Raw genomic sequence first — 24571 nt, 5'->3', positions numbered from 1 at the left:
AAGCATCACAGCGGGACGCTGTCCCTTCAGCTTACTCGCCGTTCCTAGCAGCCAGCAGGGCCTCAGCAGCTTGGCGAGTGCAGGCCTCTCCACTGGCGGTGTTGAGCACCTGCTACATGTTGGCCCAGCGCACTACGTGCATGAACGTGTGGAGCCTCACGAAGCCCTAGGAGAAAGGCCTGTTAGCTTCCCTGATGGACAGATAAGGACACCGAGGCACTGAAAGTGAAGTAACTTTTCCAGGCCACCAAGGAGGGCGTGGAAGAGCAGGGATTCCAGATCTGACCGCAAAGGACCCCGCCTCTCTGGTGGGATCATCAGCACAGCCACAGGAGGGTTATGGATGAAATCCCCACAGTCTCAGAGAGAGGAGGCCCCTGTCCAGGGTCACACTAACTGCGTGGCAGTTTCCAGAGCCGGAAGCTCAGTGTTCCCGATGCTGAACGTTTTTATGTTTTGTTTTAACATTTATTTTTGAGAGAGCAGGGGAAGGAACAGAGAGAGAGGGAGACCCTGAATCCAAAGCAGGCTCCAGGCTCCGAGCTGTCAGCACAGAGCCCGACGCGGGGCTTGAACCCATGGGCCGTGAGATCAAGACCTGAGCTGAAGTCGGCCACTCAACCGACTGAGCCACCCAGGCTCCCCACAGTTGATGTGTTTTGACAGTGCCGTGAACAGTTAGCCAAGTGGGCATTGAACAGATTTTGCCAGGGAACCTACAACTCTGTTGAGCCTCCAGTGAGTGCCGCTGGCTCCTTTGAAGGCTGGAAGACTTCTGGAAAGATCTGATAGCTCGGACCAAATGCTGGGAGGAGGGCTTGGCAGTTCTGTGCCTTTGTGGCCTGGGGCTGGCTTTCCTCTGCAGGGAGCGGCTGGTGGGGGCATACGGTTGAGGGGAGGTTCCTGGGATTCCTGTGAGCCGGAAGCTTCCTCCCTAGCCAGGGCAGCTACTTTCTTGTCCAGGTTACCACGCTCCAGAGAAGGGCCCAACTTGGAGTTTTCTAGATCTCCCCTGGCCCAGGAAAAGTCACTTTCCCGCTGTCTCCCAGTGCCTGGTATGCTAATCTTAACAGCTTCTGGAAGATGCGCTGGCTCGGGCCACCTGGGTGGCTCAGTCAGTTTAGTGTCTGACTTCGGCTCAGGTCATGATCTCACGGTTCGTGGGTTTGAGCCCTGCATCGGGCTCTGTGCTGACAGCTCAGAGCCTGGAGCCTGCTTCAGATTCTGTGTCTCCCTCTCTCTCTGGCCCTCCCATACTCATGCTGTCTCTCTCTCTCTCAGAAATTAAAAAAAAAAAAAAAATCCTTAGACTTGTTCGTGGACAGGCAGGCAGAAATAGCCTGTTTTGCAGCTGAGGAAACTGTGGTTGTGACAGATCAAGAGTCTCGGCTAAGATCGCACAGCCAGCAAAGGGGCAGAGCTGCGAGTCTTGTCCGACAGGCAGTCTCCAAAACCTATGTCCTTAAACTCCTGGCTTTGTGTGCTGAACATTGGTGGGTGGGTGGGTGTGTGTGTGTGTGTGTGTGTGTGTGTGTGTAGGGAATGATCACCAAGATGGCCAAGTATCTGGTACCCTTTCTGGAGTGCTGGAAAGATCTGGTGTCACCTAATACTGATTTCTGATCATTGTGCTTAAGTAACATCTGCTTTTGCTTTTAAAAATGGGGCCTGCGTTTTGAAATCCACTGTGGATATTCTCAGGTCCGGGAAGTCTGTGGTCAATACTTTTTAATGTTGGATTCTGTTTAGTGAGTTGGTGGAGAGCAGACACTGCCTGGGAGGGGGCTGGGGCTCCATGGCTCCCACGGTACCGTGGCTGGCCTCCTGTCTAAGAGTGCGAGCTCTGGGGTTGGACTTGGGTTACAATTCTGGTTATGCCACTTGCCAGCTGTAGTTGAGAACTGGGCTGGGTTCCTGCCTCTACGGCCTCGGGCATAACCTTCCTGAACTTCAGCTGCGGTTGAACCTCTCTATGGTCTTAACTGTGAAAGAGCTAGAAATGACCATCAAACCCCCCCGCAGATGAGGATTAAACAAGGTGGTGTGTGCAAAGAGTTTAGGGGCGCATCTGTGGTAAGTGTCCTGTCGATGGGACTGATGGTTATCACCGTCATTGTTCATGGGAACCTTCTGGAAAGTCCTTCGGGCATTCATGGGTGTCTGTTTTCTCTCCCCCCCACCCCCATCCCTGCCCTTGTTTCCTTTCTCTCTTGTAGGTGGAGCTACATGTCCACCTGGATGGGGCCATCAAGCCTGAAACCATCTTATACTACGGCAAGTAAGTCCTTGGATAAGAGGCCTTCCTCTCCAGCATTTGGGGATATTTGGGGGCCCACAGTTCAACCCAGAGGACTCTGGAGAATTCCAGGGTTGTTCCTTCCTGTGTCTCCATGGACTCAAGCTGGCCTGCCTGGCCAGAAGAAGGTGGTCTGTGGACAAATGGCAGCCCCTCTGCTCTGAGCTGGGGCCCCACAGCCCAAGCCTTCTGCTCTCTGTGCTTCTGACTCTTCCTTCCTGCCGCCAGGCGAGCCAGGAAGAGCTTGCCCTGCCTCCCACGCGCACAGGCACGCACGCACACAGGCACAGGCACACACTTGCGCTCACACACGGGGACGCAGGCCCTAGGGCTGAACCGGTCACTGTGTTTTGAATCCGCAGAGTCTGTGGCAGGTGATGCACCCACACGGGATGCTGGGACCGGTTGTGGAGCATCTGGTGCTGGGCCGCTGGGCTGAGCCCTCTCCTTGAGTCAGTGAAGTTAACCCTTCCACACTTGGAGGAGGGAGCGTGTCGCTATTCCCAAGTCACTGAGGAGAGCCGGGGGCTCAGAGAAGTGAAGGCAGTAGCCTAAAGCCACACAACTAGGAACGGTAGAGTCTGGAATTGACCCAGGGGTCATCTGACCCCCAAGGCTTTCCCCGTGTCACCCTGGCCATAGCCTGCTGGGGGATGGGGCCAGGGGGCCCCTCCTCTGGGGGTCATTCTTCATCTTCCAAGTGAGAATGTGCCTCCGGCCTCCATTCGCGGGCATGTGGGTGGGTTGAAGGGTCCCTAGTGCCCCCCAATGAGGGACACCTGTCCCTCCTTCCCCACCTCAAGGGCTCATGGTGGCCCCTCTCTTGGGTCTAACACTTAACAGCAGGGCCTTTAGGCCAGTGGTCTGGATGCAAATATGAGAACCCCATATCCTTGCCCCAAGCTTGGCCTCTTTCCAGAACTGACCTGAGAGGCGGGGTCCCCTTCTGCCACCCGCCCCTCCTTCCGTGGACTGTGCTCTTCACTTGTTTGCTGGGCACTCCTTCCGTGTGGAGCTGGGAGGACCCCGCCTCTCTCATTGCCTGGAGCACTTCAGCTCAGACCCAAATGTGAATACTCTGCTCCATGAGCCAGTGTCCCCTGGCTTCTCCAGATGCCGCCATTCCAGAGAATTCGTGATGTTGGGGAGTCTGTCCCCAACTCTCTGGAGCATCTCTTCCAGCTCCAAGAGCTGGGGACCGAGGTCTGGCGGGAACATCTTTCTCCACCTTGTCCTACTGGCGCAGACCTCACTCTGCCCTAGGAAGTCGCTACTGATGTAACTTTGACTCTCCTGCGGCACTGACTGTGAGCCGAGTGCCACAAAGCGCTGCACCTGACGTGCTCCATCCTCACGACGACTTGCGAGGAAGTACCATTGTTGTCCCCATTTTACGGATTTGGACACTGAGCCCTGGCAGGGGAGGGGCCTTGTCTAGTAAGCATGGGTGTGGCCCCTAGTCCATACTCCTGCCGGCGGGAGGCTTAGGTGAAGCCGTGCACAGAAACCCCTTAGCTCAGGGCTAAGGCCGGTGCCCACAAAGGGCACTTAATGATAGTATTATTAATTATAGCCGTGGCTCCGGCTGAGTGGGGTGAAGCTGCTTGGCTTATCTCTGCCTGACCTTTGCCCGTGCAGTGTGCTGGCTGTGGCCCAGGGCCCCTAATGAGGCCATTAGGGCAGGTTACTGGGTACTAGGAGGGGATCTCCTGGCAGGTGCAAGTTAAAGGGGTCAGAGGGCACATGCTAGTGGAGAAGGCTGGAGTCTGGGCCAGGGTAGAGTGAGGAGGGAGGGGAACCGCCCCTGTGGGGAGGCTGGTCGGATTTCCTGTTTCCCATGTGGCCTGGGCATCTCAGGAGCAGTGGAGGGGCCTCGGGGGCCTGGGCAGGGGTGTTACCGTGCCAGCTGGGGTTCGAGCTCGAGGTCAGCAGCATAAAGACACTGGAGGACTTCCTTGGGGAGGTGGGCTGAGGGAAGGAAGGAAGACCCTTCCTCCCTCCCTCCCTCTGGCCAAATCCAGGGGCCCCTCTTCTGCCTCTGATTTGGGCCTCCGTCGACCGTGTTCTTATCCGCTGCTTCCCTCTGCGCCTGTGATTCTGTCTCCTTGGCTTCTCCTCCCTCTTTCTCAGTCTCCCCGTGACCCTGTCACCAGCGCACGTTTTGAACTCCGGCCCACTCTCCTCCCTTTGCCACCCTGGCCCGAGCCACCAGCATCTCCACCTGGACTGTGGCTGTGGCCTCCTGACTGGTCTCCCGGTGGCCACTCTGGCCTCCTCTGTCGCTTGTCCCCACAGCATTGTAGTCAGAACAACTCCCTTAAAGCATAGTCTGACCAGCCCCCTTCCCTGCTCAACCTCCCCCCCCCCCCCCCCCCCCCCCCCCCCCCCCCCCCCCCCCCCCCCCCCCGCTCTGATCTCCAGCCGCCCTGCCCTCACCCGCCCTCCTGGCTTCTGCCTGGAGCCCCTCTTGTTCCCTCTGTCTCTTTTCTAGTTCTGCTTCAGGGGCACTGGGGGGCTCAGTTAAGTGTCCGACTTTGGCTCAGATCACGATCTCGCAGTTCATGAGTTCGAGCCTGGTGTCGGGCTCTGTGCTGACCGCTCGGAGCCTGGAGCTGCTTTGGATTCTGTGTCTCCCTCTCTCTCTGCCCCTGCCCCACTCACGCATATTCTGTCTCTCTCAAAAATAAACATTAAACCCTTCAGTTCTGCACAACTGTCCCCTCCTCTGACCGGCCTTCTCTGACCACTCTGTCAAAAGATCTCTTGATGGCTGATGAGAGAGTCTGGAGAGGGGGCCACTAATGGGACAGACATTTAGGAAGTAAAATAAGTGGGACTGGGGACTGGCTGCTAGTGGGCAAGGCCGACGGTGTCCCAGGGGAGGCCACCCCCATGGGTTGGGCAGCTGAGGGGGGAGGGGTGTATTAGGGAAGGTAGAGCGTGGGGCATGGGTGTTGAGAGGTGACAGCGGGTGGGTGGTCAGACACTTGGGTCTGCCTTGGTCACTGCTGTCCCATCCAGTGATCCAGTGCCCGGCCCGTCCTAGGCCCTCAAGCGGTGGTGTGTAGAGGTAGACATTCCTGGATTTTCGGGTGAAAATCTTGAAAGGGGAGGAGTCTGCGTGGGCAGGTCTGTAAAAGGGACAGTCTTAAAGCATGGTCAGGAGGAAGAGCCCCTTAGGAAGTCACGGGGCAGGGGGGAGGGAGGGAGACCGTCAGGAGAGTCACACAGAACGGGTCCAGCAGGGCCCAAGTGAGGGTGGCCACCGCGTCTGACCAGGTGAGCACCCAAGCCTTCCCCTACTTCCCACCAGCTCCCAAACACAGCACTTAACTGGTACCGGCTCTGGGGGGAAGGGGCTCGGTCACTGGGGGTGACCTTCTGAGGGGGGCCTTGGGCCAGGCTGCCCAGCAACGGAAGGCTGAGGGGCCCGCCTGCCCTCTGTGCCAGGACCACCCCAGCGATGCCCTCGCTCCCACGGTGTCCTGCAGGGACACGGCTGGGGGGCTGACTGCAGACAGGGGGGCCACTTCTGGGCCACTGGAAGGAGAGGAGCGCCTAGGATTTATGTGGGGACACAGTTTAGTCTTTTAGCGACCGGTCAGTTAAGAACGTAAACACCATTCAAACTTCAGTTTCTCTGGCGATTCCTTCCTTCCTTCCTTCTTCCGTTCTTGCTTTGCAGATAAACGGGTGCTCGAGCCTGATTCGGTCGCCTAATTCATCATTTGCTCCTATTTTTCATCTTTTGTACTAGTCGCTGGAGGAGTTTCTCTGTTTTGTTTTCCGTTCATTTCATTCCATCCATATGACGATCGGCACCATATTCTTTTAGATTTCCGGGAGCCGTTTCTTACTCTCTGGGTGTCCCCTTTCTGAAAAGGATGTTGTGTTTCAGGGATGTGACCTCCTCTTCTGTCCCCAAGGCTCTTCGTTGTCGGGGTTTCAGGTTTTCTTCTGTCCTCTGTGTTGTTTCCTTGGTCCTCCGTTGGCCTCCTGTCTTGTCCTTTCATGGTAGAAGCGTGTCTTGAATGTCTGGGGTTCTTAAAAGTGGGGAAACTGAGGCCCAGGGTGACCTGGGAGTCACAGCAGAGGAGGCCAGCCCACCTGCGCACCCCCCTGCCACTGGCTTGGAGGAGGCTCCGGGCCAGAAGGGCTGTTCTGGGCGAGGCCCGTACGGGGTGTGTGGGCAGAGAGGGGAGGCCACTCTGAGGTGGATGGCTGGTTCCCCCCCCTCCCCCCGGCCCCCATACCTTCCCCGGGAGAAGGCAGACACTCCACCGGATGCTTTCCCAGCTCGCTGTGCCGGGCTGGCCTCTCTGCTGTGCCGGCCAGATGGAGGGTGGGGGGCAGAGGAGGGAAGTCCGGCGCCTGTCCCTGTCCCGGGCATTGTGGTGCTGCAGTTAGTGCTCTGATAACCTGTGGCCTGGCGTGAGCCCAGCTGGCTCTCCCTGCTCCTGGGGCTGAGGAGGAAACTGAGGGCTCGCCCCGGTGGCTTTCCAGGCGCCGGGGGCGTGCATGTGTGTGTGCGTGTGCAGACCTCAATGCCGGGTATCCCCTCTTGAGATTCCCTGGCTGGTCCCAGCCTTTGGCCTAAGTTTGGGCCTAAATGGCCCAGGCCTCAGTTTTCCCATCTGTTCAATGGGAGGAGATGGGTGAAGAGATCCCTGGGTTTCCTGTTCCCGTCCCTCGGAGGAGGTGGTTGGGTCCTACTCAGGACCAGTCCACTGCCCTCCTGGCTCTGTTCCCAGGAAGAGGGGGATTGCCCTCCCTGCTGAGACCGTGGAGGAGCTGCAGGACATCATCGGCCTGGACAAGCCCACCAGCCTCCCATTTTTCTTGGCCAAGTTTGACTACTACATGCCTGTCATTGCGTGAGTCACCCCCCGCCCTGGGCGACCATACCTGTCCCCTGCAGCCTGCGCCTTCCCCAGTTCTGTTTCTCATCCTTGTGTGTACTTGTGTGAATCTCTTCCTACCTTTGAGCCTTGAGTTTTCCCTTCCGGAAAGTGGGTATAATGTACTGATGTTTCTTCAACTTCTATAGCAAAGTGACAGAGGGCGAGGTCAAGAGCTCAGATCCTAGTGTCTGATCCTTTCACGAGATAACTGGGACACTGGGGAAATGTACCCTCTCTGGGCCTCTGTGCTCTTATCTAGACCATGGGGCTCACAATCCCATCTACCTTCTAGGGCTGCGGTTTGGAATGGACACAGTACTGTCCTCAGCAAGCCCCCTGTTACAATGAAGATAATTGCTACCTTTATGGATAACCAGGCACTGGTGGTTTTTTTAAATTAATTTTTTAAATGTTTACTTAGTTTTGAGAGACAGACAGAGTACAAGCAGGGGAGGGGCAGAGAGAGAGGGAGACACAGAATCTGAAACAGGCTTCCAGGCTCTGAGCTTTCAGCACAGAGCCCAACGTGGGGCTTGAACTCCTGAACCACGAGATCATGACCTGTGTAGAAGTCGGATGCTTAACCGCCTGAGTCACCCAGGTGCCCCTAGGCACTGGTGTTCTTATGTTACCTTTAAGAGCAGAGTCTCGGGGCACCTTGGTGGCTCAGTTGGTTAAGCGTCCAACTTCAGCTCAGGTCATATCTCATGGTTCGTGGGTTCGAGCCCCATGTCGGGTTCTGTGCTGATAGCTCAGAGCCTGGAGCCTGCTTCAGATTCTGTGTCTCCCTCTTTCTCTGACCCTCCCCTGCTCACACTCTCTCTCTCAGAAATAAATAAAAACACTTAAAAAGAAATAAGAGTAGAGTCTCTTGGATGTGAGCAGCTCACACAACTGTACTTTCTGTGGTTGTTGACAGTCCTGCGGGGAGGACCCACTCGTTTGCAGAGGAGGAAACGAAGGCTCGCGAAGCGTAGGGGTGTGGCCAGGACCACACAGCTGCAAGGGGGGAAGCCCAGGTTCTCCCCCTGATGCCACCTTGAGCCTCTTGGCCTGAGAGGGCTGGTGAGAGTCAAGCCTTGCAATCTGTGCTGTCAGAGCTCCGGAAGGGGAAGAGGCAAATGGACTGGGAGCAGTTAGGGAAAGCTGCCTGGAGGAGGAAGTATGGCGCAAGCTTTGGGATCGACAGGGTGTGATGTCGTCCAGAGGGCTGGACCTGAGGAAAAGTTTGGGCCTCGTATCGAGTATGGGTTGTCGGAGGACCACTGAAGAAAGTATGTGACGCAGATGGAGGTTGTTGGCTAGATTAGCGTCAGGACAAGTCTGAGGAGTTCTGGGGGAGGAAGATGTGTGCTGAGGCTGCTTGCTGGAAGCTTCTGGAGTCAGCCTGGAAAACACCGGCTGTCCCCATCTCTGGCCTTGTAGGCAGATACACTGGTGCACACGCCCCTCCCTGCAGGCACCTGCTGTATCTCCCCGGACACCCCCACATTGGAACACCCACACAGGGGGAGCTCCCGACGGGCTGAGGCACCTCTCCCCCACGGCCGCCCCTGTCCCTCTGGCCAGACAGAAGATGCCTGGCTCCCTGAAGGCCCAAGGTGACCAGGCGGTTTGGCGTCCTCTCCTGAGCTGATCGGCCTTTGGGGCCATGGCTCATAGGACCGATGTCCCTCCCCCCTTGCCACCATCCACGGGTGTGAGATAAGAGCCCTTGTCTTCTGCCCTTACCCTTTTGCTCACTTCTCTCCTGCCACATTGGCCTCTTGGCACCTTGGACAGCAAGCACACTCCTAATCTCAGGTCCTCTGTGCATGCTGTTCCCCCTGCCTGGAATGCTGTTCCCATATCTACTGTAGCAGGCTTGCTCACCTCCTCCTCTGGTCTGCTCCAGTGTTACTTTCTCAGTGAGGCCTTCCCTGCCCACACTGCTGAAAATTCACAGTCCCCCTCCCCTGGTTTGCGTGTATCCGTAGAATATTTCACCATCCGACCTAACGTAGATTTTATTTTTTAATTTTTTAAAAAGTTTTATTTGAGAGAGAGAAGGAGAGCTTGAGCAGGGGAGGGGAGGGGAGAGGGGGAGAGAGAATCCCAAGCAGGCTCCATGCTCAGCCCCAGCTGACCTGGGGCTAGCTTAATCCCACCGCCGTGAGATCCTGACCTGGGCTGATATCAAGAGTCAGATGCTTAAGGGACTGAGCCACCCAGGCGCCCCCTACTGTAGATTTTATATTTTGTTTATTTACTTGCCTCTCTTGCTCAACTGCAGGGCACTGCAGGGACAGGGATTTTGTCTACCTTGTTTGCTGTATCCCCTGGGCCTCGGAGTGTGCTGGTCACAGTGGGGAATGAATGCATTTTGCAGCTGTGAGGGGGGCAGATCTGGCACCGTCTTCCTGGGAGGCCAGCGCCCCTGCAGCAGGTCTGAGGTCCCAGACACAGGCTTGGCCCCTGCCCCCCAGGAAAGGCAGGAGCTGCCCCCCCCCCCATACTTGAAGGCATGGTACCCTTTTCCTGGGAGTTGGCCGACTTTCCCAAGGCACTTCCCTCACACATTCTTTACTCTAGTAACCATTTTCTGTTTTCACTCTTCATGGTGGAAACTTCCAGTTAGGCACTGTCCATTGTCACTTGATCAATACTTAGAGTGGCCCTGGCAGGTAATATGTGCCTTGCTGCTAGAGCCAGCACCCAAATAAGCACTAAAATACTTTAAGCATCTGTCTGTTCTGCGCCAAGCACTAGCCCAGGTGAGTTTTATGTGTTAACATATCTGTCTTCACGATCACATTTGACGTAGGCATCAGGGTGACTCACCAGAGTCCTGCAAGAGGTAAGCGTGGAGCCAAGATTCAAGTCTCCCCCACCCCAGGGTACCCTCTGGATTTGTCCATCTGTGTCCTTTCCTCTCTCCTCTTAAAAAATTAAAAAAAAAAATGTTTATTTTTGAGAAAGACAGAGTATGGGGGTGGGCAGAGAGAAAGGGAGAGAGGGAGACACAGAATCGGAAGCAGGATCCAGGATTTGAGCTGTTCAGCACAGAGCTTGATGCGGGGATTGAACTCATGAACCGTGAGATCATGACCTGAGCTGAAGTTGGATGCTTATCGATCTGAGCCACCCAGCCGCCGCCCCTCTTCTCTCTTCTTCGTTTTACTGGGGTATAACTGATCAATAGAAATTATATGCATTTGAGGTGTTTTGATGTATCTCTCCATTGTGAAATGATCATCACAGGCAAGCTAACTTAACATATCCTTCACTGTGGTTAGTTACCTTTTGCTGTTTAAAAGACATTTCTTTAAATTTTGATTTATTTTTGAGACCTAGAGCGTGAGCAGGGGAGGGACGAGGGGGGAGCGGGGACAGAATCTTGACGTGGGGCTTGAACCCATGAACTGGGCAATCATGACCTGAGCCGAAATCGAATGCTTAACTGACTGAGCCACGCAGGTGCCCCCCTTTTTTTTTCTTTTCTTTTTCTGTGGTGGGAACACTTACGATCTACCTTCCTAGCAAATATGGCGTGGTTAACTATGGTCACCGTGCCGTACGTTGGGTCTCCAGAACGGACTTATCTTGTGGAACTGAAACTTTGTACCTTTTGCTCAGCAGCCCTCAGTTTCCCCTTTCCCTGCTCAACCTGCCCCTGGCAACTACTGTGGTACTTCCTGCTTTTAGGAGTTGGACTATTTTAGATTCCACATGTGAGATCATGCAGTATTTGTCTTTCTGCATCTGGCTTATGTCACTTAGCATAATGTTCTCCCAGCTTCATCCAGGTTGCAAATGGCAGAATTCCCTTAAGGCTGAACGGTAGTTCACTGTGTGTGTGTGTGTGGCGTGTGTGTGTGGCGTGTGTGTGGTATGTGTTTATCCATTCACTTGTCTGTGGACCTTGACGTTGTAACAGTGTCTTCACTACTGTAAATAACGATCTCGGTGAGATCATGACTTCATTTCCTTTGGATAAATATCCAGAAGGGGGATTGCCAGATCATACGACAGCTTTATTTTCAATTTCTCGAGGAGCCTCTGCACGGTTTTCCACAGTAGCCGCGCAAATTTGCCTTCCTGCCGGCTGTGCCCCAGGGTCCCCTCTTCCCCGCCATCACTTTGATTGTAGCCGTCCTAATAAGGTGTGAGGGGGGAGGTTGTAGTTTTGATTTGCATTTCCCTGACGATTAGTGATGCTGAACACCTTTTTCATAAAACTGTTGGCTGCGTGTAGGTCTTTTGAGAAAGGTTTACTCCGGTCCTTTGCCCATTTAAAAAAAATCAGATCATTTGGTGTTTTTGCTGTTAATTTGTGGAAGTCCCTTACGCACGTTGATAGCGGCCCCGTATCAGGTAGGATTTTGCAGTCATTTTCTTCCACTCTGTAGGTGGCCCGTTCACCCTGTGGAAGGCTCTCCTTGCTGTGTGCTTTTGAGTTTGACGCAATCCCGCTGGTCATTGTGCTCGTTGCCTGTGTGTGTGTGTGTGTGTGTGTGCGTGTGCGTGTGCGCGCGCGTGCTTTTATTTCTCTGCCCTGCTGACCTGTGTCCATCACCCAGCAAACATTTGTGTGGCCACTACATCCTCGGCTCTGTCCTGGACTGAGGAGGGGTCCTGGTCCTGACAAGACCGATGGCGGGACTCTGGTCGGTGGAGGCTGCGTTCCTGCAGGGGGGTGAGAATTGGTAAAGAAACCATGGGATAAGTAACATCAAGTTGGGGGGGAGGGGAGGTAAGAGCCGCGGGGGGTAAAGGCCAGGGGAACACGTAGAGCATCTCAGAGGAGCCCTTTTGAAGTGGGTCAGGGAAGGGCTCTCTGAGGAGGCACCGGGCTGGAGCTGGGGTCTAAATGGAGAGGAGCACAGGACCATCCAGGGGAAGAGCCAGGCGGGCCGGGGGTGCTGCACACAGAGCCCCGATATGGGAATAAGCTTGACTGTTGGACAGAAGGCAGGTTGTGGTGGCCTCATGGGATGGGGGAGAATGTAGGTCTAGGGAGGGCGACGGGCCAGAGTGTACAGGCCTTGTGGGATTGAGATCTCGTTCTAGGTTCAGACTGGAGGAGCACTGTGGTTTGAGTCACATTTTTAACAGACTGCTCTAGCCGCTGTGTGGAAAGCAGTGTTACAGGAGCAAGCTGCAGGCAGGGAGGCCGGGGAGAGGAGCTGGTTAGAACCTGGGTGGAGGGGGCAAGAACCGGCATGTGGTTTGGAGGTAGAGCGGACCGGACCTGCCATGCTTCTAGGATCTTCTCGAGCAGATACCCAGAACTGGGGGCTGGGGGCTAGGCGGGGGTTTGATCTGCCAGGGGATGGGGATAGCCTTGTTGCCTCTGGAGCTCCTAAGGGACTTGGGGAAGGTTGTCCCCAACGCTTCTCTTCTCTTCCCAGGGGCTCCCGGGAGGCCATCAAAAGGATCGCCTATGAGTTTGTCGAGATGAAGGCCAAGGAGGGCGTGGCGTATGTGGAGGTGCGTTACAGCCCGCACCTGCTGGCCAACGCTAAAGTGGAGCCGATCCCCTGGGGCCAGGCAGAGTGAGTGACCACCTGGAGGGGCCGTTCCCAGGCGTCGGTGGGATGGGCCAACCTGCGACTCGGGGGCAGGCCGGTGGGAGCCCCTGACCTAATCTTGCGCCCCCCCGCACCCCCAGTCCTGTCTCTGGCCTCAGAAAGTTATGGTCCCGTCCTTAACTCTGTCACAAGAGACCTTCCCAGCCCTCACCTGGGCCGGCTGGCTGGTTTGCTTGTTTATTTACCATCAGAAACCATGTGTGGCTGTGTCTTGCCTCCTTTGTCCCGGACACAGGCCCACAGCCTAGAAACATGATCCCTTGTCCAGGGACTTCTAGATGTCCCGTTCTAGCCCTGTGGGCCCATTCCTGCCCCTCTGCCTGGGCCTCTAAGTGGCATTACCCTGCCCCCTCGCCCCTTTAGCTACAGCTGTAACACGGGCGGCCGAGTGGGAATCCAAGTAGGCGGACTTAGCGGTGCCCCACATCCGCAGGGACAGCCGTGTCTGACAGGCACCCCCCACCCCGCACGCACCTTCCAGCCTGGAAGTGCCTCCAGCGCCGGCAGTGCGCTGGCCCAGGGCTCGGGGCCACGTCTTCCTCCCCAGAGGCAGTGGGTTCCTAGGGGCCGGAGCTGCTTCTTGAAGCCTCTTTTCTCCCCCCACCCACCCTGTCCCCCACGTCCCAGTCCCAGGGCTGTGTCCTCTAGACCTTTGTCTCTGCCCCGTCCCTACTCTTCTCCCCACACAGAGGGGACGTCACCCCCGATGATGTGGTGGCTCTGGTGAACCAGGGCCTGCAGGAGGGAGAGCGAGACTTTGGGGTGAAGGCGCGGTCTATCCTGTGCTGCATGCGCCACCAGCCTGGTGAGTGTGCCCTCAGCCCTGCCCCGGGCTGCCCCTCTCACCCCGGCCCCCACCTCCCAGCCTGGCCCTGGAGCCACACCCGGTGGCCCTCTGCCCCCAGCCCCATGGCATTCATTGAGCCCCTCAGCAGGACCTTGGGGCTTCGCGCTCAGAACTCTTGGCAATAGAAGGAGGCCGGGCCTGACAGCCACGTGACCTGCAGGCACAAAACCAGAGGAACCTGAACAATAGAAAAAAATCAAAGCCAGGTTCCATGTCAGTGACTTGCGTGTGTTTTCTCTGACCTGTGTAGCAGCCCGTGAGGCGGGTCTGCCGTTGTCTCCCTTCTGACAGATGAGGACACTGTCGCTCCTCGGTCAGGAAGGCAGAAAGCCCACGTGGGAACACAGGGGCGTCTGGTGCCAAAACCTGTGACTGTTCATCCGTTTTTAAACCCCTCATGATGCCTTGATTGGTTAAGAGGACGGAGTATGTTAGCAGTACATTCAGCAATGCTAGTGTGGGTTCTATTTTGAGCTTCAGTGTTAAAACGTGGGAGCCTCCATCTCCTCATGTGCTAAGTGAGGCTGAGCACACCCCCGCCCCCTTGAGGGCTGTGCTGGGGATCAAGTGAAAAACGGCCAGCCAGACCCTGCCCTCGGCACTTTCCACCCCGGGCCTTGCCTCGGGCCTGTGCGACAGCGGCTGGCATCTCTGAGAGCAGAGGAAACCAGGCCTTGGATGGAGGAATTGGCTGAAGGTCATGTGCTTAGGCCCTGGCAGGCAGGATCTGAAGATGAGACCTGTGCCCCCCCCCCCCCCCCCCCCCCGCCCCACCACTGGCTTCAGGTTGGGGGATGGTAAGCGGGGGGACCTCCCCTTGGTGCTGCCATCAGAGACCGGGGGACATCTTGCCCACAGACTGGTCCCTGGAGGTGGTGCAGCTGTGTAAGAAGTACCGGCATCAGATGGTTGTGGCCATTGACCTGGCTGGAGACGAGACCATCCAAGGGAGCAGCCTCTTCCCAGGACACGTGGAGGCCTACGAGGTGGGTCCTGCGGGAAGGTGGGGAGGGCGGTGCCGTGTCAGCACCGGGAGCTTGCTTCCACCCAGGAGGGGGGGGGTCACAGGGACTGGCACGTGTGAGGCCTCCACAGTCCCCAGGTCTATCTTAGTTGGGTCTCCTGTGCTAGAAATAAGAGAATTTGGTATAATCAGAAGAGTCCCGGGTGCCTGGGTGGCTCAGTCGGGTAAGCGTCCGACTTCGGCTCAGGTCATGATCTCACAGTTCGTGGGTTCGAGCCCCACATTGGGCTCTGTGCTGACAGCTCAGAGCCTGGAGCCTGTTTCAGATTCCGTATCCCCCTCTCTCTCTGACCCCTCCCCGCTCACGCTGTCTCTCTCTCTCTCAGAAATAAATAAAAAAACATTAAAAAAAAATTAAAAAGCAAACAAACAGAAGAGTGTTGGTGTTGGTACTCCCTTGGTGTTGGGAGTACTCGTGTGAGCCTGTCTCTGCCTGTACCTTACTGTGTGAACTTGGGTGAGACTGCCCCTTCTCTGGGCTTCTGTTTCTGCTGTTGGGACGACGGAGTTAGAGCAAACACCTTGAAGCCTGATGACACACTTCCCGTGGATGAGGCAGGGGCTTTAGAGAGGGGGCTCTGGAGTCTCACCTCCCAGATTCAGAGCTTGGCTCCCCACTTCCTGGCTGTTTGATCATCATCCTGTTACTTTCCTGGGCATGTTTGTCTTTTTGTAAAACAGGTATTCTAATACTTGTGGATGTTAGGTAACGTAGGCAAACCATTTCATACGGTGACAGACACTTAATAACTGTCTGATCAAGGGTAGCTACCACTTAGATTATGATTCCACAAACAAACCCCCCGACTTCCCCATCTTGAAGCAGGCCAGCCGACCGGCCATAGTTCAAGGGTGCCAAAACTCAGACCCAAAGTGTGGTGAAGGCCGGGCCTCCTGGGGCCCTCCCCCAGGCTACCTGTGACCGGCTCTGGCCCTTCCAGGAGGCAGTGAGGAGCGGGATTCACCGCACCGTCCACGCGGGCGAGGTGGGCTCCGCAGAGGTGGTGAGACAGGTGAGAAGTCCGGGCTGGCGCGGGGCCCTTCTCCCTGCTTCCTCCCCACCGGATACTGGGCTCCACTCCGCCTCTCCGCAGGCTGTGGACACGCTTAAGACGGAGAGGGTGGGACACGGCTACCACACGCTGGAGGACGAGGCCCTTTATGCCCGGCTGCGGCGTGAAAACCTGCACTTCGAGGTGAGTGGCCAGGGGGCGGGGCCGGCGTGGCAGGAGTGGGCAGCGGGTGTCAAAGCTGCCAGGGCAGAGCTCACGGGACTCGGCAACTGGGAGGCCGGCATGGCTGTGGCAAGACCGGTGTCCGAACAGGGGGTTTTTGGGCCTGGGGCCTGCGGCAAGCATGGCCTGGGGGCACCCGTGCCAGCCCCACCCACCTGCTCTTCCAGGTCTGCCCCTGGTCCAGCTACCTCACAGGCGCCTGGAAGTCAGAAACGGAGCACCCGGTGGTTCGGTGAGGCCCAGGCCCTGGGGCCCATTCGGGTTTGAACAGGAAAGTCGAGGGTGAGAGGGAAGTGCAGGGGCTGGGCACTGTCCCCGCAGAGCCTCTGGACAGGAAATCGCTTTGAGGCCTCGGGGAGCAGATGGTGCCGTCTTCGTCTTGCGGAAGGGGAGCCCCAGGCGCAGGTGTGCTGTAACAGGCTGAGGAAGCCCTGCTCCTGGATGGCGGACCTGGGGCCCCCTCACTCCTGCCGCCACACGGCACAATGTTCCGCTGCCTCCAGGTTGGACGGGTGCTTCCACACTCTAGAGTCGGCCTCCGAGGCATGAGGAGTCTTGCAGCTCACACGGTCCCTTCTCCTGGCACCTCTGGGTGTTCCCTCAAGTGCCATCTTGAAGCTGTCCCCGGGGTGGGGGTGGGGGGTCTGGCCCAACCCACCCTGCTCCCAACCCACCATCTAACCAGAGGCCTTGGCCCTTCTTCCCGCTGTCCTGTGACTGCACCCTGGGGGTGGCATCAGGCCTCAGGAGGGCAAAGCCACCTTTCCCTGACATAGGAGAAGGCGGCAAGAGCTTGGGGCGACCGTGGTCAGGCCAGCACTGGTCTGTCTGCCAAGCTTAAGAGGAGGAGTTTGGGCTGTGATCTGACTACTAGGGAGTGTGAGGTCCCGTCAGGGTGGTGGAGCACGCGCTACCTGCCCAGCGTCCCAGTGTGGGCTCTTGGAGGCACCAGGGGTACACAGCCTAGGGGCTGGAGTAGGGTTCACGAGTCAGCTACACAGATCTGGTGGCTGGAGAAGTGACAGCCTCAGGAGGCCTAGGAGAGAATGCAGGGTAGTAACATTTAAGGGACAGAAGAGACTGGTACAAGGCGAGCCAAAAGTGTGGTCCCCGAGAAATCAAAAAGCTTTTAAGACCAGTCAACAGTGCAAAATTGTGCTGGGTAAGAGGCAGGAAAGGCCTGGGGTTATAGACGGTGAGCTGGGATTGTGCCAGGAGCCCTTTCCATGCGGTGCTGGCTCAAGAGTTGATCCCAGTGGGATTGAGGGTGAACAGGTGGAGTCCAGACGGCTCTCCCGAGTGCAGGCAGTGAAGATGAAGGCTCCAGAGGGTGCCGCTTGCTGGGCCTCCTTGCTTTCCAGACTGAGCCCTTGATTTTTAGGGGTTGTGACACCCCAAGTCTGTCCCCGCAGGAGTATCTCCCTGGCCCCACACATACCCCACCTGTCTCAAATTTCTCCAACTTCCTCTGCACATCACTGTGTCCTCTAGTGCCACTTCAGCGACACTGAACCTCATGGTCTCTGCTCTGGCACTTGTGGCCATGTGACCTTGGACATGTCCTCCTCTGCTGAGCTTAATCGATTGCCCGTGTTCATTGAAGAGGTTGGCCCATCACTAGATTGCCCAGGGCTTCCTTCCGTGTCTCTGGTTTCATATGATCTGCCATTCTACCTGTTCTTCTTCTGCCTTTGCCCCGCTCTGGCCTGGTCGGATGGTTTGCGTCTTGAGTTGCTGGTTATGTGGCATTACACACGTCGCCTGAGCTCTCTAAGGTTTCTTTCTCTGTACAGCGAGCAGCTCTTTCAGGTCTAAAGGTGCTGCAAGGCTCAAGGGAGGGTGAAAGCCAACGTGTGGTGACTGTTCACTGAAGTAAAAGGAGGCTCTTCCCTCTCCCCTCACCCCTGTATCCAGGTTCAAACGTGACCAGGCTAACTACTCACTCAACACAGATGACCCACTCATCTTCAAGTCCACCCTGGAAACCGATTACCAAATGACCAAACAGAACATGGGCTTTACCGAGGAGGAGTTCAAGAGACTGGTGAGTGGGCGTGAGCCCTGGTGGCCTTGAGCCCTGGTGGCCTTGACTCTTGGCCCTGGCAGTGTGTGAGGCCTGCAGGTCTTGGCCAGGGCCCAGAACCTCTGCAGATGAGGAGTGAGTTTGCCTGAACAGGCGGAGACAAGCCAGACCTAGAGTTAGGTGCCCTCTGTGGATAAGACCTCAGGCTGGCATGCTGACCTAGTACCAGGTTTTTTAGCCTTTGCCTGGATCGCATGCCTGCAAAGAATCTGGTAAAAGCTGTCCACTCTCTCCCTAGAACAGTGTGTGTACACATTTCAGGCCATTCATAGATCCCAGGCTGAGCCCTTGATTTTGGAGGTTGTGACACCCCAAGTCTGTCCCCGCAGGAGTGTCTCTGGCTGCACACATACCCCACCTGTCTCAAATTTCTCCAACTTCCCCCACACATCACGGTGTCCTCTAGTGCCACTTCAGGGACACTGAACCTCATGGTCTCTGCTCTGGCACTATGCTGCCATGTGACCTTGGACATGTCCTTCTCTGAGTTTAATCGATTGCCATGTTCACTGAAGAGGTCGGCTCGTCACTAGATTGCCAGGGCTTCCTTCAGTACTCTCTGGGTTCAGATCATCCACCATTTTGGTCCTCCTAGAACATCAATGCGGCAAAGTCCAGTTTCCTCCCCGAAGATGAGAAGCAGCAGCTTCTTGATCTGCTCTATACAGCCTATGGGCTGCCACCTTCGGCTGCTGCAGGTATGTTCCTGGCTGAGCTTCTGGGCCATTGACCGGCCCTGGCTGTAGCCTGGCTTTCTGTGGGATTTCCTACAAGAAGCACCCCATTCCTCTCCTGGGTGGCGCCAGGAATATGTGCGGAACTCCCTGGCTACAAGGCTTTAGCTGATGGCGCTGCTCACCAGATCAGCTTACTTTCGGTAGAATGCTGTCTTGAGGTTGGTCTCAGGGGAGAGTGTCTTGAAGTACAGCCCCAAAGGTCTTGGCAACTTGGGTTGTCACCATGGCTGCCGAAAGCGAAGGGCAGGGGAGCTGGGCCTTGGTCTTAGATCTGTTCTGCTTTAACTGTGCAACCTTGGTAAAGCATTCTCTTGCTTGAAGCCTCAGTCTCCTCATCTGAAGAAAGGGGTTCCTCTCTGGCTCTGATGTTCTGGGGTTTTTGTTTTTTTGTTTTTTTTTTTTTACATCCTGGGTACTAGCAGGTGCCTAACCTTTTTGTCTCTGGCCTGGGAAGCAGGGCAGCATCCCTGAAGACATCATAGCCACCTCTCCAAGCCCTCACCCCGTGGATGGAACCTCCCTCAGGGTGAATGACACTCACCTTTACTCCTTCAAGGAAGACCAGGATGCCCATAGTCAGCCACTGCTGCCTTGGAGCCCATGTGCCTGTTTCTGTACACGTGAATGCTTCAGCACGCTGCAGCTCTCTGACTATGGACCAGAGTCTGGGTGAATCTGAAACCTTCCTATGGTGACTCATGCTGAAAATCTGGTGCTCAATAAAGAAGCCAATGGCTAGTGTTGTGCAGCGTCGTGGTCTTGGGCGGAGTGAGAACAGAAGGAGCCTGTGGGTTCCCAGGCTCGGGCAGCCTGCTCAGCAGCAGGATCCTGAGATCCTGGTGGGCGCTGTGAAGGGAAAGCTGGCGCTTCTGATGCTGGGGGGCAAAGCGGGAGCCTTACATAGCCTGCCCTCCCTCGGGAAGCAAGCAGGCTTCTCTTGAAGAGCTATGTGCTTAAATGCGACCTCTTAGCCCCCTCCCACTCTAGGTTTCAAGGGCTGGGCCTGCCCATCTGGGTGAGCTGTGGACTGGGGTGAGCGAGAGGGACAGACGGTAGAAGACTCATCAGGCACCTGGCTAGGAGAATGCTGGCCTCTGCGGAATACCAGCATCTTCTCAGGTACAACCTTCCGTGGAACCCCGGGGCAGGGAGAGAGATCCCAGCTAACCTGGGGAAGCCTGGTCCACCCCTGCTTTTGCTGTTTAAAGGAGAAATAATCTTAAACCAGTCACACAAATCATCAGCATTTATTTCTTGGGTCCTAGGTGCCACTTATGTTGGTAGAAAGGGCAAAGAGTTGGTCAGTTTTGAGCACAAAACCCCTTCCCTAGAAATGGGTCCGGGAGGCTCCAGGAGGGGCCATGGAGCTGCACAGATGGTCAGTTTAGCTTAGAGTGCCTCCCCCACCCTCCCTAAAAAAGTCAGCTCCCTTCTCTCTGCTGAAAAGAGGTTTAAAGTTTTTAAAAAGTTTAAAAGTGTTTAAAAAAAAGGGTTATGAAGGTCTTGACTCCAAAGGTTGGGCTTGGAGGAGGCGGGGCAGAGCTGGGCTGTGGTTGCCGCCCAGACCACCTACGGAGGCGCATTCCTGGGGGTGCAGCTCACCCAGGTGCCCACTGAATAAATAATGCCCCGCAGCTACAGGGTTGTGAGAGAGTGCCCGGGCACGGTGAGGAGGTGCTGGGCGAGTGGAGGGTGCGGGGGGCAGAGGAGGGGTAAGGTTTTCCCAGGGCAGGGGCCACGGCGGCCTCTGGGGGTGCCGCTTCACTCTGGCTTGGCTTGCCTGGTACAGGGGCTCAGAGAAGAGGCTGCCAGGCCAATGCCGGGGGTCCCTGTCAAGGTGGGGACAGCAGGTCTCTCTTCCTCCCTTCATGGGCAAAGTCAGACTCAAGACGAGGTGGTCCCATCGCTGCTATCGGGCGGCTTGCTGGCTTCCTTGTCTGGGGTGCCCGCCTCTGTCTGTCCTTCTGAGAGAAAAGAAGCAAACACAAACGTAAAGCACAGAAGGACTTTGGAAAGGATGCAGCTGAAGTGGGAACAGGGGGTGAGGCCTGGGGTGCAGGATAGGAACTGGATTAAGAGTGGCGGTGGCCCGAGACCTTTAGCCTGCCCTCTAACAAGTTAACATTTACAAAGAAAAGGCAGGTGGTGGTATAATTAAGGTCAGTGAAAGGCCAGGCTCGGGCATGACTGGTACGCGAGCCTCAGTGAAGGGCTGCTGAGGGTCAGGAGGTCCGTGTAGGTTCTCCAAAAGGAGGAGGCGAATGTGAAGTCCCAGCACGGAACAGGTGCTCAGTGAGCGGTAGCTGTTCTCTGAAGACCGAGAAGGGGCAGGGCACGGGCTGGCTCAGGGGCATACCTGGGTGAGGCTGCTTCACGGTGCTGTGTCCTTACGAGACCAGCCCCACCTCCCAACAGGGCCTCTGTCTTTGCATCCTTAGACTAATCCCTCACTGACTAAGGAGAACCACCCCAACCTGTCCTGAGCTCCAGAGGCTGGAGCACCCACACAGTCTGGAGATTATGATTAGGGTCATGATCTAGTGAGAAAAGCAGGCTTGAAGACTGATTTGCTAGAGAGAAGCAGTGGAGGGAGCCAATGTCTCTTCTGCCGAATTTAACTTCTGCCACAAAGCAGTGTTCTCCCACGTGGCAGTCTGAGCAGGTGGTGGGAGCCAGCGGTGCAGCCAGGACGTGGAAGTCTGGGGCCAGCCCCCACCACTACCCCTGTCCTGGTTGGTACCTGTCGCGAAAGCTTGGGCCCAGAGGGTCCTTCTGCCCCTCCGGAAGCCTGAAAAACTAGTCTGCACTTAGGGCAAATTTCCCAGGTTGTGATGCCCGATTTGACCCTGAGCTTCCTGCCCTGGCGAGCAGGAACATTCTCGTTAGATTCCCCAGTCATCACTCTAACATTTCTTTGCTGTGGGACCTCAGGGGATTCACTTAAAGTGAAGATGGTGACACCTCTACCTGTGTGTGACCGAGGTGTAGGGTCACAGGGGTCATCTGGCACATGGGAATGTCTTCACCCAGCGGTAACCCTTCCTCTGGGCCAGTCCCAGCTCTCTCTTGCCTGGGGGAGAAGGTTCTTGAGCACATTCTTCACCAATCAGTATTCTTGGGACTCCTTGGGGTCAGTTTCAGGGCAGAATTTGAAAATGTTTCACGGTCAGAAACTGCTGGGCACTGTACGCCTTTCCTCGTGTCTTGTCTATTGTTTCTCAATGTCATCATTAGGCAAAGGAAGGAAACCTCTTCCCCACAGAAGACAGGAAAGGCAAAGGCTTGTGTATGACGTTTAGGGAATATTAACACCAACAGGCCACAGGCTTGGGAAGGCCGGTGGCTGGGCCTTCAGGACAGGCCAAGGCCATACCTTCCCGTCCAACCAGCTGGGGTATCTGTCGCCTGGGCTGTTCTAAGTAAACAGATTCTAAGCTGGGCCCACTGGTCAGAATCTTTGTAGGCCCAGTCCCTCAGTAAGTCTGGGGGTCTGAGCACAGCCCGCAGGGCTTACTGGAAGGTTCGTCAGCTAGGCTGGCCGACACTTCAGCATGACTGCTTCGCTTCCTTGCATTGAACACTGTTCCTTCTGCAGGTCCCCCTTTTAAATGTCCGCCACCCTGGCAGGCAAATGTCCTAGACCTAGAGGACCCAGATACTTCAAGGATTCCAAATTAGAGGAAACAGGTATGAGAAGGGTCCATGGATGTGTGCTTACTACTCCAGAGGTAGGAGGAGACAGAAAAGCGTTGACTAGAGCTGAGGATAGGGATGCAGAAGCTGTGAGCACGCCCCCTGGCTGGCTGTCCACTGTGGGAGCGGGGCGTGTTGGCCAGTCAACAGCCACTGACTGTGCAACCTCTCCCACCTGCCAAATGCCACCATGTACTTGAGACACCAATCCAGGTGGGAGAGAAAAGGCACAGTGCTAAGTGGGATTATGGAGGTGGCTGGGAACAGAGGTGTCACCTCTGGCTTGAGGCTATCAGGGAAGGCTTCTCAGCAGAGCAGTCTGGGTCTCTAAGAGCGAGCGAGGTGAGCCAGGTGAGGGGAGGACAGGATGTTAAGGCCCATGGGGGCTGTTGAGAAATAGACGTGCCTTCCTCTGGCGCAGAGGCAGCAGGCTGAGGTGAGCTGTGAGGAGTGTGGGCCACAGGACAGGGAGAGGGGTGTGGGGTATGCGTCCTTGCACAGGGTACTGTTCTAACAGTGTTAACTTGCTGGTGACCCTGAGCAAGCTGCCCAGCTTCTTGGGCCTACAGGTCCATCTATAACAGGAGAGGAGTGAGTCCATGTCTCCACAGTCGGTTCTGTAGTCCATGGTCCCTTCTGGCCAACAAGCACCAAGGGCTCTGGACTGAAGGCTACACAGGAGAAAGTAAGATGGTAGCCCTCCGGGACAGCTCTGTGGGAGACCACGGAGCCCGACAGTTGCACTTTGCTGTAGGAGGGGATGTGGTACAGACACTGGCTCCGTGGAACTTTGGGGACAGGGAGGACAGGGCTCTACCCAGTGCGGGAGGGTCAGGGGAGGCTGGCCAGAGGAAGGTGCCAGGGCTGACGAGCGGACTGAGCAGAGGTGAGGCCACGAGGACAGGGAGGGAAAGGATGGCCCTGGGCACTGTGGGGTTTGGCAGCTGGCTTGCTCCTGTTCCCACTCATTCACGCAGCCTGTGGTCCCTGGCGCCTGCTAGACACCAGCAGAAGAGAAGGGCCCTGCTCTCCCAGAGCTCTCATTTAAACACATGAAACCCCATCAGAGTGACAAAGGTCAGTGACTGAGGAGGGGCAGTCACTGTCTGGGCAAGTGTTTCTGAGTCCAGCCCGAGGGGGGAGACGGCAACCCCAGGCCTGGACGGGAAGGCTCCAGTAGAGGAAACTGACACAGAAGGCTCTGTACAGGACACCCTGACAGAAACAGGCCAATGGTGGGTATGGCCGGAGGACAGAAGGTGAAGGGAGAGGAGCTCCCGGTGAGAGCCCAGAGGCAGGGCAGGGTCTGACCCCACAGAGGGCCCTGTAACGTGAGGGGCGTGCAGGAGGGGACAGGATGGTCTGAGTGAGTCTGGCTGGCAGATGGCCGGTAGGGAGGCTGTGGGACTGGGCGGAAAGCCGAGGGACCCGGGCTGCGTCTGGGAGGAGAACTGACAGGCCCTGTGGACGGAAGGCAGCGAGGAAAGGGAGGAGCCCCGGATGCCTGGCCAGAGAGTCCTCATGGCTCAAGATGCGTGGGGGTCTGATTTAGAGTGAGTGGGTGCTCTAGGACTTGGAGGACAGCCCCGGGGCCCAAAAGAGGGACTCTTGTGAGCAGGGATGCGGAAGACACCGGGTTCTGACCTGCCCCCTGGAGTGTCAGCTCGCCCATGTCTCCAGCCAGCTTCCTCACGCTCACAGCCTCCGAGTCCCCCTGGATGTCAGGGACTGCGTTCCGACGGCCGGTCCGGTCACAGGAGATGAAGTCCGAGTAGGAGGACTCGACCTCCATCACGCCTGTCGCATCGCTCTTCAGGCCTGTGGGCAAAGGGACAGGAGCAGAGGTGAGGCCGGGTCCATCCTACAGGGAAGACCCTGCTCCTGTCCCCAGCGTGGATGGCTGTTGACAAAGTGAGTTTCTGCCTTGATCACCGAAGACAAAACAGCACAGAGAAGTATGAAGAACAAAATAAATCACCCATAATTTCCTACCCAGAAAACCACTAGCACCAGTTTAATGAAGAACATCCTTTGTCTTTCCTCTGAAGTTACTGATAAACGTCTAGCACTGGCTGGATGCCGCAGATGAAGCCACGAACAACAAGTCAGCCACGTGCCTGCCCTCTAGGAGCCTACAACCTGCTGGGGCCCACAGCAAACTGCCTAAGTCACCCAAGGAACTCTC

General features: G+C 56.3%; 2 protein-coding genes across 6 annotated transcripts in view; one reads left to right on the top strand and one right to left on the bottom strand.

Annotated features, from left to right (window-relative positions):
* Window positions 1–19441, top strand: part of ADA (adenosine deaminase) — a 28479-nt gene extending 9038 nt beyond the window's left edge. Inside the window, exons 2-12 of one of the 2 annotated variants that reach the window (XM_039248486.1) lie at window positions 2217–2278; window positions 7048–7170; window positions 12588–12731; window positions 13457–13572; window positions 14473–14600; window positions 15580–15651; window positions 15733–15834; window positions 16041–16105; window positions 17788–17917; window positions 18552–18654; window positions 19148–19441. In XM_039248486.1, coding sequence (XP_039104417.1) covers window positions 2217–2278; window positions 7048–7170; window positions 12588–12731; window positions 13457–13572; window positions 14473–14600; window positions 15580–15651; window positions 15733–15834; window positions 16041–16105; window positions 17788–17917; window positions 18552–18654; window positions 19148–19164 — 1062 coding nt within the window. In that variant the 3' untranslated portion in view covers window positions 19165–19441. The remainder of the gene's footprint in view (window positions 1–2216; window positions 2279–7047; window positions 7171–12587; window positions 12732–13456; window positions 13573–14472; window positions 14601–15579; window positions 15652–15732; window positions 15835–16040; window positions 16106–17787; window positions 17918–18551; window positions 18655–19147) is intronic. The other variant, XM_039248487.1, reaches the window with a different exon arrangement.
* A 480-nt stretch (window positions 19442–19921) lies between these two features.
* The window catches only part of PKIG (cAMP-dependent protein kinase inhibitor gamma), a 90831-nt gene continuing 86181 nt past the window's right edge, over window positions 19922–24571 (bottom strand). For all 4 annotated transcript variants that reach the window (XM_039248518.1, XM_039248520.1, XM_039248519.1 and 1 more), the window contains 2 exons: window positions 24031–24204; window positions 19922–20657 (listed from right to left, as the gene is read on the bottom strand). In XM_039248518.1, coding sequence (XP_039104449.1) covers window positions 20578–20657; window positions 24031–24178 — 228 coding nt within the window. In that variant the 5' untranslated portion in view covers window positions 24179–24204 and the 3' untranslated portion in view covers window positions 19922–20577. The remainder of the gene's footprint in view (window positions 20658–24030; window positions 24205–24571) is intronic.

The sequence above is a fragment of the Hyaena hyaena genome, unplaced genomic scaffold (genome assembly GCF_003009895.1).
Source record: "Hyaena hyaena isolate Hyena2069 unplaced genomic scaffold, ASM300989v1 scaffold_312, whole genome shotgun sequence".
Lineage (NCBI taxonomy): Eukaryota > Metazoa > Chordata > Mammalia > Carnivora > Hyaenidae > Hyaena > Hyaena hyaena.
This window is presented reverse-complemented; position numbering and strand designations above follow the sequence as displayed.